Source organism: Nematostella vectensis, chromosome 8 (assembly GCF_932526225.1).
Source record: "Nematostella vectensis chromosome 8, jaNemVect1.1, whole genome shotgun sequence".
Lineage (NCBI taxonomy): Eukaryota > Metazoa > Cnidaria > Anthozoa > Actiniaria > Edwardsiidae > Nematostella > Nematostella vectensis.
The window spans coordinates 14,547,258-14,567,326 of NC_064041.1; the positions used below are offsets into that span (position 1 = coordinate 14,547,258).

Genomic DNA, 20,069 nt, shown 5'->3' on the forward strand with positions numbered 1-20,069 from the left:
CGCCCTGGTGGTTAGCGTGGTCGTTAGTAGTGCGGCTGTGGTAGTGAGGCGGTGGAAGTGATGATGATAACGATGAATTTTACCCTGCGATGGTTTGAACTAAGAATGCTCCCGGCTATTATGATGTTCGCGGGCTCATTTAAAATGAGATATGCAGGGGACCTTTATAGGTTATTTGTATTATTGTGATGTTATGCATGCAATGCAGCAAAGGAGACGATTTTCTCGCTAAAAATCGTATGTTATCTATAACCTTATTTAGAACCGAGTTTTCGCACTAGTATCATCCATTTCCACTAACTTGTTAATACCATGTCTTCAGAGTTTATTCCTTTAAATTTATTGTTTATCTTTTGTACAAGAAATATGTGCTCAATAAGCTTATTTTTTCTTCTTCAGAAATCTAATAAAAGGATTGTGGAATAGAAGGGCTGAGGGAAAGGTAACTTATGCTTGTACAATAGGTACTGGATACTCTGGAATGTAGCAGTTCCAGATTATACGACTATTGTTTTTTTTTTTTTTTTTTTTTTTTTTGCGATCGTAGTTGCACCTATGGGCAGGCGAAGGGAATCGAATCGTCGACATCTAGACAACTAATACGGCATCTCTATATCTATACCAATAATAAGGCATCTCTAAATCTATGCCGCTATAGACTCTTATTAGATTATCTACCATAACGTACACACGATGTTGGGATAATTTTATTCTTTATGTGCTGGGTAAATTCTGTGACGCAGCTAAAATTCGAAGATCCGGGGATTCCCCCCAAAAGTGCTTAGTTTCACCAATCGCATGGGTTGAAATTTGAACAAACAGCTTCCGACAATCGTAGAATAAATTAATGCCTAACAGCGCTGTTATATAAACCCATTTTCCGTTAACTGCGATTTAAAATTAGTTAGGTACGCGGATGTTACCGGTTTTTAATGATCTATTAGTGCCTATCTGTTGCGCCTCATACTGCATTCACACCAGCACTTAAACCAGCGTAGAGGTGCTTTAATTTAATTGTTTTAAATCTCAATCTCCCAAAAGTGGACAGAACCAAAAACAAAACTGAATAGACTGTGCTGTACATGTTACTAAGTGATCATTTAGCTAGTAAAAATTCAACGCAATGAGAAACTTGGCAAGTTATCAGGCAAAGAAAAACCTTATTTAACTAAACATGGTTTTTGTGTGAATGCAGCATTAGAGTAGTTTGTCGAAGCCTGCCTTTATCAGACTTTATCAGCCAAATACAGTTTTTAGATATCGATGCCTTTAAACAGCCATGTTTGTTAGAGGCGGTTAGTGAAGGGAATGCGCCGATTAGAACGAACCGATTCGCGTGCTCGTAGCTACGAAAAGGTAAAGGATTTCTTTCACGATTAAGCCTCTACACAAAGGCTATTCGCGTGTTAGATCTTTATTAAAGCAAACCTAACACCTTTGGCGAGAAGACTGCTCTATTTTAGTGGTTTAAAATACCATTTTCTCACCTTGTATTTCACGCGAAACCTCCGAAGTATAGGGCCACGTGTTTTACTATGCTGTTGGTTGTCACCTATTATCCGCCGCAAACCGCTTATCCCATCAAAGCCTTTTCATCTAACAACCAGACTCAAAAACAAAGTAATCGTAGCTTTAAGTCGATTTTGGGAATGAACAACGCTCCTTTTTACTCGTGGAACACGAGTTTTGTAAATAACCACGTAAACATCACTCAAATTGCGGCGGCGGCGGTGATGTTGACACTTCGTTTGCAAAAAATGATATGTATATTAAAAATATTGGCCAATTGACTTTGAAACCTAACAGAGAGCGAATCAAAACAGCCGTCTTATTGTATCGAGCAGCCCGTACAAACGGCTAATGTGAGAAAGGTTTATTGACGATATATTATGCGTGTGGACTATTCCGTTGTTCAAGCCGATTCTGATTGGTCAACGTTGTTCTGCATGGCCCGCTTTCTGTGTTCTCACTGTAAAATTTAATAATGTAAATCACAAGGTTTTCAAACATTATTTATAACAAATTCAAAGATTTTCATAGAATACATGTTTTAATTTACTGCTTGAGGATCATGATTTCCATCATTGCTTAATAAGCAATAAGCTGGTAAGTACTGTGTTATACTCGTTTTGTGTACGTTTCGCCTCGTATTTTATTCCATGCTGTGCATCAAAGTCGAATTTAAGCAAATTACTGATTATTATTTTTGTTTTCGTTTCACTGATATGCCCGGTCAGCACATCATATCGCACAGAATCGAATTGCAGATTATAAGTACACCACTGCAATACGATTGGTCCGTTGCCGAGCAAAATTTAGGGGATTCCCCTTAGTGAAGTTTAATTAACACATTGACCCCTCGACTGGCACAAAACACAATGTCCACTCCTTGAAGGATTGTACAACCACGAAAATATCTTTACGTATTGCAAAGCATTCTGGGAGATCCAGGGGAAAATTCACGAGGGGAGGGCCAGTCAACACTCCTCTCCCCAAAGTCAGATGGTTTTTTATAAGTCTTTTCACCCCGAAGCCAAACAAATCAATCCCAGGTCATACAGACCCAAAATAGCAGTGTAAACAATTTTGCAATCAATTTGGTTTCAGAAAAGACAGCATTTAGGAGAGCTGTGGTGATTCATTAGAAAATTATTTTCTCATCCAGGCAAAGCCAAACAAGAAAAAATCATCATGAATCCACCTTTGCTTGCAAATATCCATAAGCAAAGCACTCAATTATGCCCCAAAAGACTTCATGATGTCCTGAGACACTCTCTAAATATGCTTATAGCTGTATTTTTGATGAAAAATACAAGCAACCATCAACTTGTGCTGGCTTCAGCCAACGACGAGGGATTAAAAGTGGGGACCGCAAAGCACTGTTGGAAAGCTTGGATACCGCTGACTAGGTGCAGCTGTGTTTGACTTTGACGGGCTGTATAAAACTCAGAATAGGGGGGGGGAGGTATCTGTTTTCAGTCTGTTTTTTTTTTTTGTAAATTCAGCTAAAAAAAAGCCAGGAGTCAATGGGTTAAAGATAGACTACCTGCCTCAGGTGACATTCAGACATTTTAATTAGTTAATTATTTCCGGAAAATCTTTCTGTGCATGGAAATGCATTTCATTCATTTGAGGTATGTACTAATTATTCGACTAAAACATTACGCATACTGCTGATTATTATTTTTGTTTTCGTTTAACTGATATGCCCGTGCAGCACATCATCATCTCGCACAGAATCGAGTTAGAATTGCAGATTACAAGTACACCACTGCAATTCGATTGGTCCGTTTCCGAACAAATTTAGGGGATTCCCCTTAGGGAAGTTTAATTAAAAATAAACTACCCGTCGATGTGTGCAAACACATCGACGGGTAGTTTAATTTAATTAGTTAATTACTTCCGGAAAATCTTTCTGTGCATGGAAATGCATTTCATTCATTTGAGGTATGTACTAATTATTCGACTAAAACATTACGCATACTTAGTTCTTTACTCTCTTGCAGTTGTTGTTAAGACCACTCAATTTATGTTTTGTGAGAGCAGAAGGGAGCTATGGAACCTATTTGTCTCCCAAAACATCTACGTAATCGAAATTCTAGGAAGTTCCAGTAATGAACGATGTCCGTGGCTGGCTGTAGCAAAGAACATTATTTGTCAGACTGGTACTATCTGCACGTATGAATAAGTTTAGGAGAATTTCACCCACACATACACGGGCTAACCCATGAGAATTGGAATCTTATAATACATAAGTAATAAATACGTTTGGCTGGCCTGTGTAGTAAGTGTTTCTGGGAAATAGAGCGATCGAAGATGTATGACTTCGCAGCTTTTCCCTCGCATCGCTGAAACACAAGAGAAACGCTTGCTACGAAGATCATAAATTAGTAAATATCTACCTATATCACTTTGCTGCTCGATAGAATTATGATATTTTAACAACGGCCGTAACGGTGATGACGTCGGTACTGGTAACATAATGATAACTATAAAAACGTGCCTATTTTATGTTTATATAGTTTTTATACCTTTGTAAGAATTACTAACTCTGATTATAAAGGACTACTTCTATATAGTTTTGGATCTTTAGACAAAAAAGGTTGAAATTCCACCCTGTTATATTTTCCGGGGATCCCCCCAAAAAATTGCTTAGCGAGCAACTTTCGCAAATGGCAATCGCATGTCCTTGATGATGCCATATTTCCTACATGTAGATATCACGCAATCGTATTACCCCCGCATCGGGAGCCATTCCTTACGGTTTCCATTATAATGTCCCTTTGCCCGACACTTGAAATCGACGGGAAGCTAGGGAACAGGTTTTCAATCATTTACAGTATTCGGAATATACTTTTTGTATATTCCCACTGCTTAACTGCTAGGAATTAGCCTCGAGATTACGGCCTGAAATATACACATAACCGCAACATGTTCAAAAACACAATAATGCATGCAGAATATTCGAGAATTTCGAATTCAGGTTTTTCCGTCAAAAGGAAATGACTGCCGGTGGTTTCCGATCATGTCTGGCGTCTAAAAGTAGCTTTGACTATTATCAAACCGCGGAAATTTATGGGAAACCGTATCTGAAAACATATGCCAATCAGGACGTCCGTTCTCAATCACCGCGACACTAATTGTAGTTATAACAAAATCGTTTCCTCAACTTTCTTATTACTCTGTCGTGCCAAACCTCGCGTGCACCCAGTTCTCAATTAGTCACTTTGCTGCCAACTTTCTCTCCCCATGAAGGATTCTGTACAGAAATTTAGATCAAAGGCTCTTTGGTCATATTTGGTGGTGTTTGGGTAGATTATTTTACCTGTAAATCCCAGAGCCGGTGTCTGTTTCTTTCAAACTGTTAGACCTCGTGGTGGCCTTGAAGAGAAAAACGCAACCCCAATGACGTCAGGCCCGGTTGGGGCCTGGGTCTAACGCCAACGCAAAACGTGTTTTTTTTCATATGCTACGTTGTAATACCCTCTTTCTCGCGCTTCCCTAAAGTAGTAAGTCGAAAGCAATGCTTCTTATGTCCCTTTTCGATTACAGTGCCGTGATAAATTTACGTTATTGAACCTGTAACTGATATTCTGTTACCATAATTTAAAAGTCATTTTCTGATTTGTTTTTAAATATTTGGTGGTGTAATCTTGGATTATTCTACCTGTAAATCCCAGAGCCAGTGTCTGTTTAAAAAACAAAACAAAACGCAACCCCTATGACGTCAGGCCGGTTGGGGCCTGGGTCTAACGCCTGTAAACTGATATTCTGTTAGCATCATTTTAAAGTCATTTTCCGATTTGTTTCTAAAGTCATTCTGCAAATATTATTAAAGCGGAAGTAAAGAGAGTCAAAATGAAGGATATGTTTATAAAGTAATCCGTATTTTGGACTGATATTGTTATAAAAGCTAACTGGAGTTCTTTTTACACCGACACACTTGATGATGTAGGGAAACAAAATCGACCGCCTGGAAATATTTTTATAGTTTTTCTGACGTGTTAAAGATAGCATACACTGTTCAGACGTCGCCAGACAGACTGTACACAATCCACTGACTTCACCATATAAACAGAGGCCCCTGTGCTCACTGTTTACTGACAACGCGCATTGTGCGCATGTAACACCTATTCCAGATAAGGCTGCACTCGGAGAATCTGTGTATCGTAACCCACAGTGCTTCATGGTTATCAAGCAAATAAGCAAATAAAAGTAAATAAAATACAAATCCAGGATTCAAAAGCTGTAGAATTCTGTTTATGTCCGTGTGATCATTCAAATGGCTTTCAGATACAAGGATTCAGCCATTGATATGCTACCCATGAACCACCGTGGGTTACGACACATGGATTCTCGGGTACAACCTTTTTTGAAATAGGTGTATATCAATTTCTATAAACGTTGTCAGCGTGAACGGCGAATGGCAATTGCCAAATAGCAGTTCAACGACCGAAAGGTGTTTATGGGTAGTAATTATTTGTAAAAATAAAGGTGATAGATAAACGCAAGCGTCCGAACCATATATTAATTATATTATATGGGTAGTCGTATGTTCTATTTATATTTTTCTGAATTTGGAGAAAGACCCACAAGTCCTTTCGGTCGTGGAACTGCCATTTGACGTTCGCACAGACAAAGTTTTTTGAAATAGGTATATACTCCTATTAACAGCGCACACTACACGGACTTCACGATACTCCTATTTCAATACTAGTCAGTGCAAATGGCGAATGACGATTGAAAAATGGCAGTTCTACAACCAAATATAAGCATGAATCTCAATATATCCTACACAATGCCATGAAATGTATAAAATCGTGTCATGATCCATTAAAGGTCACTAATGTTTCGCTCTTGCATCGCTCGAAGTCATTTATTACGCTTATTATTACGAATAATTAGTACCATTTGCCATTTTCAATTCATCGTTTGCACTGACAGCCTACTTTGGAATGGGTTTATACGGCGCGCACTGACTGACTCTAACGTTTGACTTCAGTCTTCAAACTTTAGACTTCAAGCTTAAAGACTTTTAGACTGAAAACTTCAGACTTTGTACTCAGTCTCTATAGTCTCCTCACTTAGGACTTCAAACTCCAGACTTCGTACTTCAAACAATTCAGCGAAAATTTATTTATAATACTTACTACTTCAATTTACTTTGCCGAGATGAGCATCTCAGTAGTGAACTAAACTAGTCTGGTTCACTGCGAAATTTAAAATAAAAATAATATATATGGATGGTGATATTACTAAATATTATTCAAAAAATAATTCAATATTTAAAAAGTCCAAAGTCCTTTACATAGCTTTATCTACTAAACAGTCCAAGAGAAAGATGACTTCATTATAATAGTATTTGAAAAACTCCCATGGATGTTTTAGCCATGATTAAGGGCTGCATTTGTATTACCTCTGAATGGCTGACTAAAACTGACATGGCACTTTAGGCTGGTATACGGTACTAAAAGCATCGTAGACAAGAAAATAAAGTAGCTTTAGCTGCTGTACATCCCTACTAGACTCAAAACGTTTTTTCACCAGGGATTTCAATATTATATTCCTTTTTGTATTTTTCCAATTGAGTAATAATAAGCTACGCGTGTGGGTAGATACCGGGGTAAACTGTGGTATCAGCAATTTTATTTTTTTAGCTTTTCGGTGTTGAGCTTCAAAATTGTCATTCTGTGCCCTTCTCCACGGTAAAAATAATTTGAAATACCAGTACCTGGAATTTTTCATGGTCGATGATCCAGCTATCTATCTTTTTTTCGTTTCAGTTCTATCTTGGCTTCAATCGAGGTTCCATCAAGATATCAATTGATATCAGTAGTCTCCACTAATTTGAGAAGGTAATTATTATGATCAAATCTCGATCCGATGAGAACACATCGTTTACCGTTTTTTTTTCATATATAACTCTTGACTTCGAGATGTGTTTGATAATGATTTAGTGCCCGTCCGAGTACTAATGTTAAAGCCATATACAGTCATTTATGTTTCATACAATTTGATTTCGTGATCTGAATGCAGCTCTCAATACTGGATTACACTTGACCTACACATTGCATCATTTTAGTTTACATGCAGTTTACCTGTTACTCTCGATCTCGTGGAAACGGCCTGGTCTGTAACACGACCGGCCCTGGGAACTTAAATTCCAGCACCTTCAGTCTTGGAAATCAAGTTCCTTGTTCGTGTCCTTCTTTGGTTCATGTAATAAAAGGTGTTTACTTCAAACTTCGGTTGTTTTTTGTACAATAACGCTCTACAAAATCAAATCTACCGAGTGAAAAACTACAACATAAGACAACGAGGAGCCCTATGCTCGGGGGGCCCATAAGATAAATAAGGGGCCACAGGGGGCCCAAAACAAATAATATTATAACATCTCCCTTCTCAACAAAGTGTTAGGTTAAGTGTTCAATAAATGTTCTTAACAATGTTCAATAAGTCTTTGTGGTTTTTTGATAACCCTGCCAGATGCTGTGCTCATCGGTGTCGTCTCGTGTTGCCTCTCAGAAGACTTTGGTGGTGTAGGCGATGCTGTCACATCATTGCTTAACTGTGTGGGGTTGTTGGTACTTTCTGGTGGTAGTTGAGGAATGGCTGGTATAACAAAAGGACTTGTGCTCATCGATTGATCATTAGGTGTTGAAATGATTTGTCGTCGATTTCTCCTGAAGACACGCCCACGCTCATCTCCTAATAAGTACGATCGGGGCAATACTTCTGCTTTCCTCCACTCAGCCTCCCGGTTTGGACGGATACGCACCTTATCTCCAACTTGTAAAGGAGGGAGATCATGACTATGACTATCATAATACTTTTTTGAAACACTCTGACGATGTTTCAATGTCTTCACAACTTGATTTGGGTCAACAGGCTGAGGCAGTAGCAAACGTCGATGAGTCGGTAGTTGGGTACGTGTTCTCCTACTCATTAGCAGCTGAGCTGGAGACACACCTAAGTCATCAAAGGGTGTATTCCTGTATTTGAGTAATCCTTCAAAAGGATCTTTGTTGTCAGCAGCCGCTTTCTTTAAAATTCGTTTTGCGGTCTGAACTGCTTTCTCGGCAGCTCCATTTGATTGTGGATACTCTGGAGAGCTTGTGGTGTGACGGAAACCCCACTCATCTGCAAACTTTTTGAACTCATGTGAACTATTAAAAAGGTTTCTAGTGTTACTGTACTGGGAGCCATTGTCGCTCAGAACTTCCACCGGGATCCCAAACCTTGCAAAAATCTTCTTTAAGTTATTGATAACACAATTAGCAGTGGTTTGGCGTAACAACTCAATCTCAAAGTACTTTGAATACAAATCGGTAACAAGCAAATAGGAATGTCCGGCATATTCAAAGATGTCAGTACTGATCACTTGCCAAGGCAATCCAGGAACCTCACGTGGTAGTAGGGTCTCTCTTGGCTGTTGGTTTCGGAAGGCATTACATATGGAGCAGGAACTAATCTTGTCTTTGATCTGTGCAGTCATTGAGGGCCAGAAAACATATTCTCTTGCAAAACTGAGACTTTTGTTCTCACCCATGTGTGCGCCATGAATTTCTTCTAGCACCTCTGCCCTCAACGATCTCGGGACAATGATTCTGTCTGCTTTGAATAACAAACCATCTTCTACGCTAAGTTCCTCTCTAAAACTCCAGTATTCTCTCGCTAGCTCATCAAGTTGATGTTTTTCTGCTGGCCAACCTTTAACGACATATTCCATGACCACTTGAGAGGTAACATCGCAGTTTGATGCTTCCTTGAATTTTTGCAAAGTGCTTGAATCTACACCAAGACTGTCAATTAAGTTGATTCCAATCATCTCTTCTGGTTCACTAACTGGTTTAGTGTCACTAACTGGGGCTCTGCTTAAGCAATCTGAGATGAATTGTTTCTTTCCTGGCACATAACGAACATCAAGGTCATACTTTGTCAGCTTTAACAACATCCTCTGCAATCTCGGTGGTGCTTCATTCAAGGGCTTTTTGAAGATGGCTTCTAGTGGTTTGTGGTCGGTTTCAACTACAACACGACGTCCATAAACATAAGTATGGAACTTTTCAGTTCCCCAGACAATTGCCAGAAGCTCTCGCTCGATGTTGGCATACCTTGTCTCAGCAGGTGATAGTGTTTTTGAGCCAAATGCTACAGGTCTTTCGTCCTGCAGAATCACAGCACCTAATCCCGTGCCACTTGCATCAACATTAAGCACTGTCTCTTTGGTGTTGTCAAAATAGGCTAAAACTGGCGCTGAGGTAATGACTGCTTTGAGCTTGTCAAATGCATGCTGTTGAGGTGTCTCCCATACGAATGCGGTATCATTCCTTGTTAGCTGCGAGATAGGGCCCTGGAGATCAGCTTTATGTTCAATAAATTTATCCAGATAGTTTACAGTTCCTAGGAAACGTAGTATGCCATCTTTATCGGTCGGGGCAGGCATCTCGTTGATAGCTCTTACCTTTTCAGGATCAGGCTTTAAACCGTCTGCAGTAAATAGGTGTCCAACGTAGCTGACTTCAGGAACTCGAAGTTTGGCTTTACGTGGATTGAACTTTAGACCTATCTCACGGCTCCTCTTCAATACTGCAATCATCTTGTCATCTAGCTCACATTGATTTCCACCATGTATCAAAAAGTCGTCAACGATTATTTCTACTGGTACTCCTGCGAAGAGTCGGTCCATCTCTCGTTGGTAAATCTCGGGCGCGGAACTTATGCCGAATGGGAGCCGCAGGAATCTGTATCGACCCCAGGGGGTATTGAAAGTCAGGAGCTTCGAGCTTTCTTCGTCTACTGGTAGTTGCCAAAAACCGCTGCATGCATCCAACGTTGAGAATATTTCAGCACCGGTGAGTTTGTTGGCAACCTGTTCCACTGTGGCCATCGGATAATGGGGTCTCTTGAGGGCTCTATTGAGGTCACGTGGGTCTATACATATTCTGATGTTGTCTTTGGTTGGTGGGCTTTTCTTTTCTTTGCCTTTTCGTTTATCGATTACTAACATCGAAGAGACCCAAGGGGTATGTTCTTCTTCTTTAACAATGATCCCATCTTCTTCCATCTCTCTCAGCTTCTGTTGAGTTGGGTCTAACATGGATACTGGGATCTTTCTGGGTGCGTGTATAACTGGAGTTACTGCAGAGTCTACCTCTAGGTGTACTTTGTTGGGTAACATTCCTGGTTTGTTACTGAAGCAATCAAGGTAATCTTTCAGAACAGGGTCACTTGTGAGGGTTGTGGTACTTTTGCTTTGTTCTCTGGACAAGTCGATGTTTGATGTTTGTGCTGATGGTGAATCTAGCAATGTGAGATCCATGAACTGTAGGACTTCAAGATCAAGGCAAGCCTCACAACTTAGTAGTGGGGTGAACTCTCCATCAACTACAAGATATAACAGATCTATCTTTCGATCTTTGTACTGTGTTGGAAGGCGGACACATCCTTTAGGGTAGATGGGCTTAGTCGCAAGCCAGCCCTTCAAAGGCTGGTGTAAACGTTTCAACGGCTTGTTGGTGATGCTCTTGTACAAGTTGTAGGGGATGACAGTAGCCTCCGCACCCGTGTCTGCTTTCAGTTTGACCTCTTTTCCTGCTATCATGACTTTTATCAGGCTCTTTTTGGGTTGCTGGTTCTGTAACACGCTTCCGACTTCAATGGATCCAAAGTATGTGTGGGTTTCGTTGCTGTCACTTGAGTCATACTCCTGTTCCACCACATGCACTTCTGGATCTTTTTTCTGTTTGTTTTTACACATCTTTGCAAAATGGCCTGTTTTGCTACAAATCTTGCAATTCCTTTTAAAAGCTGGGCATCGTGTTGGGTGTGCAAATGAATGGCGATATCCACAGAACTTACAAGACGGCTGTTCTTTCTTAACTTGGACTGGTTGCACAGACACTGTTTTACTTGGGACTACTGTCTGTGGAACAAACTTATACTTCTGCAGCTCAGTCGCCTCATAAGTTCTGCAGTAATCATGCGCGGTTTGTAGGGTAAGGTCTGGCTTTTTCAACAACTCCCCTCGCAATTCATCGCTGGTTACTCCCCCCACAATACGGTCTCGTATCAATGAATCTCTAAGTGCTCCAAAGTCACAGTTTAATGAAAGCCGTTTTAGCTCACTAACAAAGTTGTCAATTCGTTCACCCTCCTTTTGGTTTCTAAGATTGAAGAGCAGTCGCTCATAAATGACATTCTTAGCTCCTCGACAAAGTTCATGGAACTTTCGGCACACATCACCATAAGATTCATTACTCTCGCCTGCAGTATACACAAAGTGGCTATACTCTTCAATTGCACTCGGTCCAGCACAGTTAAGTAACAAATTAACTTTTAACTTATCTCCCTTGTCGTCCTTTCCTTTTGCAACCAAGTAAATTTCGAACTGCATTAGGAACTTTCTCCAATTTTCTGATGCATTCGCATCCAACACCAAAGGTCCCGGAGCTCGATGATACATTTCCCCACTTTCGGCCATCGTTTCCTTGTTTTGTCGACTTTTCTTTAACAATTAATATTCTCCAGTGGTTAACCACTTCTGACACCATGTAATAAAAGGTGTTTACTTCAAACTTCGGTTGTTTTTTGTACAATAACGCTCTACAAAATCAAATCTACCGAGTGAAAAACTACAACATAAGACAACGAGGAGCCCTATGCTCGGGGGGCCCATAAGATAAATAAGGGGCCACAGGGGGCCCAAAACAAATAATATTATAACAGTTCAGTGTTATGTTTGTCACGTGTATATTGCACCGTTCTTCTATCTCTCGATTTGAGGCAGCGAGTCGGGTATGGCACACTCTAGAAGAACCATATCCACCATCCAGATGTTGCTCAGGTGATTTAGTCTTTTAACGTTTTATAGTCTCATGTTTAATTTTCTAGATTTGCGATTTTTAAATATCGGTCACGGCATCGATCTGCAGCGTTTCTCGATTTGCATATGACGCCATGACGTCATGCCTGTTTGTAGCATTCAGGGGATTCCCCGCGTGATACAACCGGATACCATTATAGCGTCTGTTACTAGCCTCGTTTCCTGGCTTCTATTGGCTGAGCGTTTTGTCGGTCAATGACGTCACTTTCCATTTGCCGCTCGTCGTAAACCTGGCAAAACACTCGAAATCGGCAAATGACGTGTCTATGGGCTTGTACGGAGCGAGGTTGAGTCTATGGCTTATACCCTAGCGTTTCAGCATGAAATCAATCGAGTACAGTACAAACTCACTCATATCTCACTACAACTGAGATTATTTACTTCAATTGAGCCTGTTTTGGGTCGATTCTCAAAGCGAAAGAGTAGATTGCGCAAAACTAACCCGTGACAACAGGAACAAGACGCCTACGAACGAAGGTTACGCTTTTAGCACGGTATCACGCGTGTATCACCAGGTTATTTCGATCGTAATAAGTAAAAAGGTGCGAGGATGCTTTTTCAGAACGTTCGCCTTAAGACAGAGCGGTAAGTAACATTTTTGTCGCAATTTCAATTTTTTTTCCAGCAGTTTTATTTTGTACAATTTTTCCAGCTTATAATTTTGCGGGCCGCGAAGCGATTGACTGATCTTTGCTAAATCCAGGAAGAAGTGTTTTCTTGCTTAGGATCCATGCAGCTTGTAAATACGATATGAATACCATCCCGGTTTTGATTGTTCTAGAGCGATACATTTGCGTGACGTGACTGTCTTCTTCCTTCTGTCACGCCGTCCGCTTAACTTCAGACTGCTAGCCAAACAAAAAACTCTTCTCCGAATCCGAAGGTTTTTGTTAACATTTTTCTTATTGATTGTACTTTAGCGGTTACACACAGCCTGCGTAATAGGGCTCGCTCTTCGAGCCTCTTGCTTTTCCCTCAAACACACGGGAGCTAGGCTTTTTATTGCGCTACGGGTTTTTTTTTAACTGCTGAAGCATGAGGGGTCCTTAGGTCAAGCACGCTTATTACCATAGCAACCATCGCGTCGACGCTATGAAAAATTATTGTGTTTGGTTCTAAAGACCCGTTCATGGACACCTTAATAACCAAACTAAATGGAAGTGGTAAGTTAACCTATATATTTTTATGGCTGAGAATAGTTAATTTTACTTATTACGAGTTTGCTTAAGGATTCATCGGCTTCAGAAAAACAAAAATATAATTTTGGTCATCAAACTACATGTACATGCTGCTAACAATTGATAACGCTAGCAACCTCGCGCGCGGGTAAATATTTTATTCTAAAAGGCTGAAGACGAGCGGATAAATTCAATACGCATGTTAACGCAATGCATCCAATCACAGAGGCTGGTTCTCACTTCTAGTACGCAAGCGCAAGTGCTTGTGTTACAGTGAGAATCGGAATATACGTTCGCTGCGTTTGTGTATTAGTGAAAACCAACCAATAATTACAGCGTAGGTGGAATAGTTTTTTTTAGATAATTAAATAATATAATTATCACATGATTATTATTATAGTGTTTCAATACCGCACGCAACTGATACACACTTATAAATATATGGTTTATAAAAAGACATTGCTTGGCTTTCTCGTTACTTTTTTTACGACTTAAAAGTCTTTTGAGAGAACCTGTTTTGACTACTTCCCCACTTGATTGTAATTAATGAAATTATTTATAATTGCTTTATTTCCATACGGCTGCGGAAATATCTTTTAAGCTCATTTTGGGTAGCTAGAAGTTCGTGTTCAGATAATTTTTTTTTATTTGTCTCACTTCGGTTAGCTTTCTTAGGTTATGTCTTGTTTAACCACGTGGCAAACCAGATCTCCAGGTGTTTAATACCATGTGGTGTTAGCGTATTTTTTTTTAGATTTTGCTGCTGTTATTGACTTTGAAAACGTGTGGTTTCCAGATGGCTGAATTTAGTGAAGCACCATACAATAGATGCATGCGGAGATGATTGATTACTATGCTGGGTGTTTTGGTGAACCTCTGACAAAATGTATACTGGTCACGCAGTATTTATCTGGAATCTTTAACATTGATCATGAACTCTTCGATTCTCGTCGACATTCTTTCTAGGCGATGTCGAATGTCAGGAGCCTATTCCTGTTCTTATTATTTGAATATCCTTGACGTTTGCGTGTATAAAATAATATGTCTGTTTGCAACTTGTGGTTGAGAGTATTCAAAGCACATCCTTCTCGGGGACGGTGCGGAAATATTCGCGTCGCTTGTCATACCGGGAGTGCGGTTTCCAGTGATCTACCGTGCTAGCAGAGCTTTCTTCCTGTTTGTTTCTACAGGGAGTTGTTGTCTCCATTCTCTCACACTCCTTGTTTCTATCAGTTCACTATCCTTGACGCGTCTCTGTTCTTTCGCGTTCTCGTTCGTCTGTGTCTTGTGGATACCCCGGAAACCTGCTCAGAACAGGGAACCAAATGAAGTCACATTTATTTGTATGGTACTAATGGTTTGAAGGGGCAGCAGCTGAAGAGTGGTTTTAGTGTTATTCCGGCAATCTCAAAAATGAGCCAAAACTATGCGGAATAACTATCCAGGTTTATCATAGGCCTTTGATTCTTCAGATAAATATTGTGGTTTGAACGCCTCACATCGAGCAGATGGAAATGGATTGAAAATAGTTCTTTAAGCTTTCTGAAACGGCTGTTCCTTTACTCAAACCTTGAAATTGCGAAAATAAACCAACTACATCCATTGCATAAAATCTCTTTTACGAAAAATTGATTCATTCTAATTTATTAGACTTGAGCGAAGTAATCAGGGTGATTTTACGTTGTTTTGTTAAACGCTTTTTCATATTTCATTAACATTTCTCAGATCAAGTGTTCTTTAAATATTTGTCTTCGGGACTTCGACTGGGTTTGGGTGAAATCAATTGATATTTAAATACTGAATAGATACGCTTGTGTTCCTCTTCTTGTTTGCTAAATACGTTTTGGATTCCTTTGTTACCTTTCCACTACCGATCGTTAAAAGGGTTTAAAAAAATCTCCCCCTCCCACAGGTAGCCCAGGCTCACGGCGAGTGTAGGTTTATTACAGAGTTTGTATGAGCGAACAAATCCCGTTGAAATAAATATGCTGATTTGAAAATAAAACAAAACAGTAGCTTGAAGTTGCTGCTACTCAAACCCGCCATTATTTGCCATTTTAAGCTGTTTTAGCCGCTGCGAATTTTTTCCGTCGCCTTCTGTATATAAAATAGACAAGGTTGCAAACTCCGACAACCGCCAAATTCCAAAGTGCTCAACAAATCTACCGATACTTTCAAAATCCAGACTCGCACGGCAAAATAAACCTCGCAGAATCATAGCACACATATTTATCTTTCCAACCATACCTTTTAATCGTCTATTCGTCCCCGTTTTTCCGTTTGAGCGGCGAGAATCTTTCTTTGGAATTTGAAAATATTCGTGATAGCGACGCTCGATGGGCCGTTCGTGGAGAAAAAGACAATACGCGCCATGCCAAATTCTACCAGCCGGGGTAGGGTACTTCAGTTTTTCCAAGAAATTAATCAAGTTCCGCATTGGACGAATAACTTTTATCAACTTCTATCAAGAAGTTTACGTTTTCCAATGCCCCGTGGAAACACTCGGATTGTCATTATATGGTGAGTTTGCGATATTCATTGGCTAACCCAAGTTTATGGGTACTCTTAATCATTGAATATAATTCGCACCTCATAATATATCCCACCCACGCACATGGTGCATTTTATACACTACATTATAATAGTCATGATTTTTAATGGACTTATTATACCTTATTTGGTTTTATTTGTTGAGTGTAGACACTGGTTCCAATACCTTAGCGCTCAAATGGCTCACTCATGACTGCTAGTGGCCACATTGTTAGACCAATGCTCTTGCCGTGCTCACATACCATATTTTAGTGCTCTGATACTCGCTCGATATCATATCGAGTGAGCTCCAAGTTGACAGGAAGAGGCTTCACTGGTGCTCAACAAGAAAATAAGAAATGCTCGAACAAAATAGAAACAAAACATCGGAATTATGTGTCTCAAGAATGTATCGTTGCTTGCCGACAAGAATGTTAAAAAGCTTTTATTGCTCGAATTCGAAAATTAAAATGCTTGGATAATAAAGAGAGTTGCTTCCCTTTTTGCCAAGAACCTTTCGATGTTCCCCATTTTGTCGTCCTTTGTATGGTGACTAAAATGGATAGAAATTCATCCTGAGAATAAACTGTTCCGATGATCTGTAGGCCTTGTTCTTGATCATCGAAGCAATGACCGTGTCATCCGGCCCGACTCATGGTTCAACTTTTTGTTCGATTGTTTTTTTTTTTGTTTGTTTGTTTCCGGTAATCCTACGTCCAGTCGTTTTTAGTCGATCTCAATCGAACCCCAATCATTCGATTGTTCGAATCGAACGTTCGAGGAGTCATGGTTGTTGAATAGAAAGCTGGTATTGGGGGAGGCTAAAATCTCGGCCCTTTGAACCTTTAGATGTCTGTCACACGATTCGCTTTAGCTACACTCTTATCTGCATTGACATGAGCAATTTGACAAGTCTTGAAATCCAGCCTTAGAAATGATTGATGTGTTGATTGACTGATGTCTTATTAGTAGTTTTTATATTTTACTCTACAAGCGAAAATCGTCCTTCGCTCCCATTATGACACGGAATGGGTATATTGTTTTACATCTATGATGACAATTCAAAATCTCCCTTCAGGAACCGTCAAAAGTTATGTTTGTTTCAACGATGGGGAACCCCCGGATCTCATTGCAAATATTGTCCCTTGACCTCGTTACTGATAGGTTGCCGCCACGGAAGCGCGTGGAAACACGCGAAGCTTATCCAAAACTTATTCGAAAAATATATATTGTATAGTGATATTCCAGTAAAGTATTACGAGGGTTGGTCTCGCAAAGAAATGCACAAGTTCGGAAGTACTAAATTGTCTATCATTAGATGCGCAGTTTCAAGCCAGATAACATTTGTGTTAGCAAAACTGAAAATGAAAACTAAACTTTCGAAAGTATAAAAAAATCCCTTTGGTTTTTCCTTCTATATTTATAAAGTTATTCATCTATCAGTTTTATATAGAGTGTTCACCGTTGTCAGCGGAACATTTTTGTCCAATTCCCTAATAGAATATCGCTCCGTGAAAAAAATGATATTCAAGTAAAAGTAATACAAGGTTTGATTGAGGATGCCATGTTATGAATTCACTTGTGAGCTTAATGGTAAGCATTTCTTAGTTTTTCCTGTTTATTTATAGGTTTAAAAATAAAATAAATAGGTATACATTGACAGCTGCAGGCCAGATCTCACCATAATCATTGTATAGCTGGTGCTACCTTCAATACCAGATAAGAGTATTCATGCCCCACCCATATCAGGGGGGATCAAGAGCCCAGGGAATTTTTTTTGGGGGGGATTGGCTATGGCCTAAATAGCTTAATTAGAATTTTTCATTTCTTCCGTAGTAAAAGGAGGAAGGGGTCTGTTCTAGAACGCCATTATTTCTTTAAAAAAAGGCGTTAAATTACACACGAAATACCGCGGTCTGATAACTTTGAAAGGTTTTATTTTGTCCTTCACTTTACTTCCTTATGAACATACTTCCGGGTAGTGCAATTGTTTCTCGAATAGTGGCATAACCTTTTATTCGGTTCTTATTCGGTTCCTATTCGGTTATTCGGTTCCTATTCGGTTATAATTGTCAGGTTAGCAGACTGCTAGTCGATTTACATGACCACTTAGAAAAACTAAAATAAACCATTTGGTGCATTCCTACATTCATCCTCGGGGGCACAGGGCGACGCGGAGACCAGATGCGGGAGTACGCGCGAAGACGAAAGAAAGAGGCAGAAGAAGAAAGATCATCGCGTCGCCCCGGGTCCCCGAGGATGCTTCAAGGTTATAAGCACGCATGCGCAGGAGGCGGACACTGAGGACCCACCGCCATCCACCCCCCACCCCACCCCCCGGCTGCTCCCTCGCCCCTAAGGTGTTTCCTTTGTTCCGGTTTCTCAGGGTATTAGGACGTTAAAGACACCTGAGAACTATGTTTACCAATTTGTGTTTTACGTAGTATTTTTTTAATATGTCGTTGTTTCAACAGATATTGCTATGGTAGGATACGAAATCGCCACGACAGATACTGCAATTGCCGCGAAGCACCTGTGTGCAAAGTGCCGCCTTATTGTCAAAGACGCTGTACAGACTGCCTGTGGGCACCGGTACTGCTCTCCGTGCATAAGTCCCCTATTAAGGTACTAAGTGCGACTACTATGGGCCTCCAGTTCAGACAGTTTTAGATCTGTCTTCCTTATCGCGCGCGCGATACACGCTCGGGTGCGCGCAGTCTTTCAACCGCTCCGTCAAAAAGGAAACATAGTTAATCCTGAAGAATCTATAAAGCTATTTAGTGTTGGTTTGAGAAAAATACAAACTACATAGGTTTCCCTACAGGTCTGTTTCGTGGTTGCCCACTCATCAGGGGAAAATCCCCTGATGAGTGGGCAACCACGAAACAGACCTGTAGGGAAACCTATGTAGTTTGTATTTTTCTCAAACCAACACTATACACCGCTCTACTTTCGAGTATTGAGCACTTTCTATGAAAGCCTTCAACCATCATTTTATAAAGCTATTTATATTTATTCCTAATAAAAAAATCAATAAAATAAAAAATTCGGATATAAAAGTTTATTTTTTAGTATTTCACAAATAATGAGACTTTTAATAGTCCAAGTTTGAAGGTTGTGCTACCGTGACATCCATAGTTTCATGCGCAATGTGCCATCACAAAATAAAATAAATGCCACAGGGCGCTAAAACGAGCATTTACGGTGTCTTGGCTTCCATTGTTGGTATCTTGCTAATACATTTTTGTGTTGGATTCCCAGCCGAGGTCCAATACAATGTGACGTTTGTGGCTCAACAATAACCAAGCCGGAGGTAAGTAATATTAGCTCCCCCGGTTGAGGTTGAATGTCCACTTCCACTAGTAGGTGGTGTTGGTAATGGCTGAGAGTAAGGGGGGAGGGGGAGATCAACGATTAGCTGGAATAGTGGAAACGAGAGTGGTTGCGTCGCCTTGTGCTCCAGAGGATATATATCCCTAATCATTCTGTTTCTGATTTTAGACCTTCCGTGACAAATTCGCCGATCGTGAGATACTGGAACTCCATGTGCACTGTGTGAACCAGCCTCACGGCTGCCCCTGGGAGGGAGAACTGCGACACAGACAGGTATAACGACTTTCAATATTCCACGTCGAAACTTTTTAAGATAATTTGTATCATCACCAAGAAAGATGGCTCTATATTTCATCTCGAGGGTGGTGAGTTTCTTGGAATACGTCATAACTAACTCAATCTTATCAAGTCGACCTTTCTTACAGGTATTATCACATATGGCTTCCATCCCCTAATACCGTTTTTGCATGGAATGTACAACTTTTAAGGCGTAGCAAGTTAAAGCTTGCTACGACTTTACAATCGGTTGCACCTGGAGAATCACGACACGTGAGAGTGCAACCTGATTTTAATTGGGAATATTTAAAAATAATGCCTGAAATGTCTGAGTGGTGATTCATCGACGTTTCGTCACTACAAACTTT

General features: G+C 40.1%; 2 protein-coding genes and 1 long non-coding RNA gene across 21 annotated transcripts in view; 1 reads left to right on the plus strand and 2 right to left on the minus strand.

The window, feature by feature from the left end:
* Positions 1-12,234, minus strand: part of LOC116620287 (uncharacterized protein K02A2.6-like) — a 29,125-nt gene extending 16,891 nt beyond the window's left edge. For 4 of the 6 annotated variants that reach the window (XM_048731221.1, XM_048731220.1, XM_048731219.1 and 1 more), the window contains exons 1-2: positions 7,599-12,234; positions 6,651-6,710 (exon numbers count right to left, since the gene is read on the minus strand). In XM_048731221.1, the coding sequence (XP_048587178.1) occupies positions 7,940-11,983 (4,044 nt within the window). In that variant the 5' untranslated portion in view covers positions 11,984-12,234 and the 3' untranslated portion in view covers positions 6,651-6,710; positions 7,599-7,939. Of the gene's footprint in view, positions 1-3,766; positions 3,849-6,650; positions 6,711-7,598 lie in introns of all 6 variants that reach the window. The other 2 variants (XM_048731223.1, XM_048731222.1) reach the window with 2 other exon arrangements.
* LOC5510506 (TNF receptor-associated factor 3) overlaps positions 1-20,069 on the plus strand; it is a 42,841-nt gene that overhangs the window by 15,275 nt on the left and 7,497 nt on the right. For 3 of the 14 annotated variants that reach the window (XM_048731227.1, XM_048731228.1, XM_032379625.2), the window contains exons 2-6: positions 400-442; positions 7,284-7,355; positions 18,567-18,717; positions 19,354-19,405; positions 19,594-19,698. In XM_048731227.1, coding sequence (XP_048587184.1) covers positions 18,575-18,717; positions 19,354-19,405; positions 19,594-19,698 — 300 coding nt within the window. In that variant the 5' untranslated portion in view covers positions 400-442; positions 7,284-7,355; positions 18,567-18,574. Of the gene's footprint in view, positions 1-399; positions 443-3,427; positions 3,448-7,283; positions 7,356-12,237; positions 12,347-12,620; positions 12,971-13,415; positions 13,549-15,899; positions 16,084-17,167; positions 17,430-17,541; positions 17,686-18,566; positions 18,718-19,353; positions 19,406-19,593; positions 19,699-20,069 lie in introns of those variants that run through there. The other 11 variants (XM_032379618.2, XM_032379616.2, XM_032379624.2 and 8 more) reach the window with 10 other exon arrangements.
* On the minus strand, positions 13,902-15,945 carry LOC116617171. Its single transcript, XR_004295651.2, has 2 exons — positions 15,811-15,945; positions 13,902-14,867 (listed from the first exon to the last, which is right to left on the minus strand). It is a non-coding gene; the product is annotated as an uncharacterized LOC116617171 (long non-coding RNA).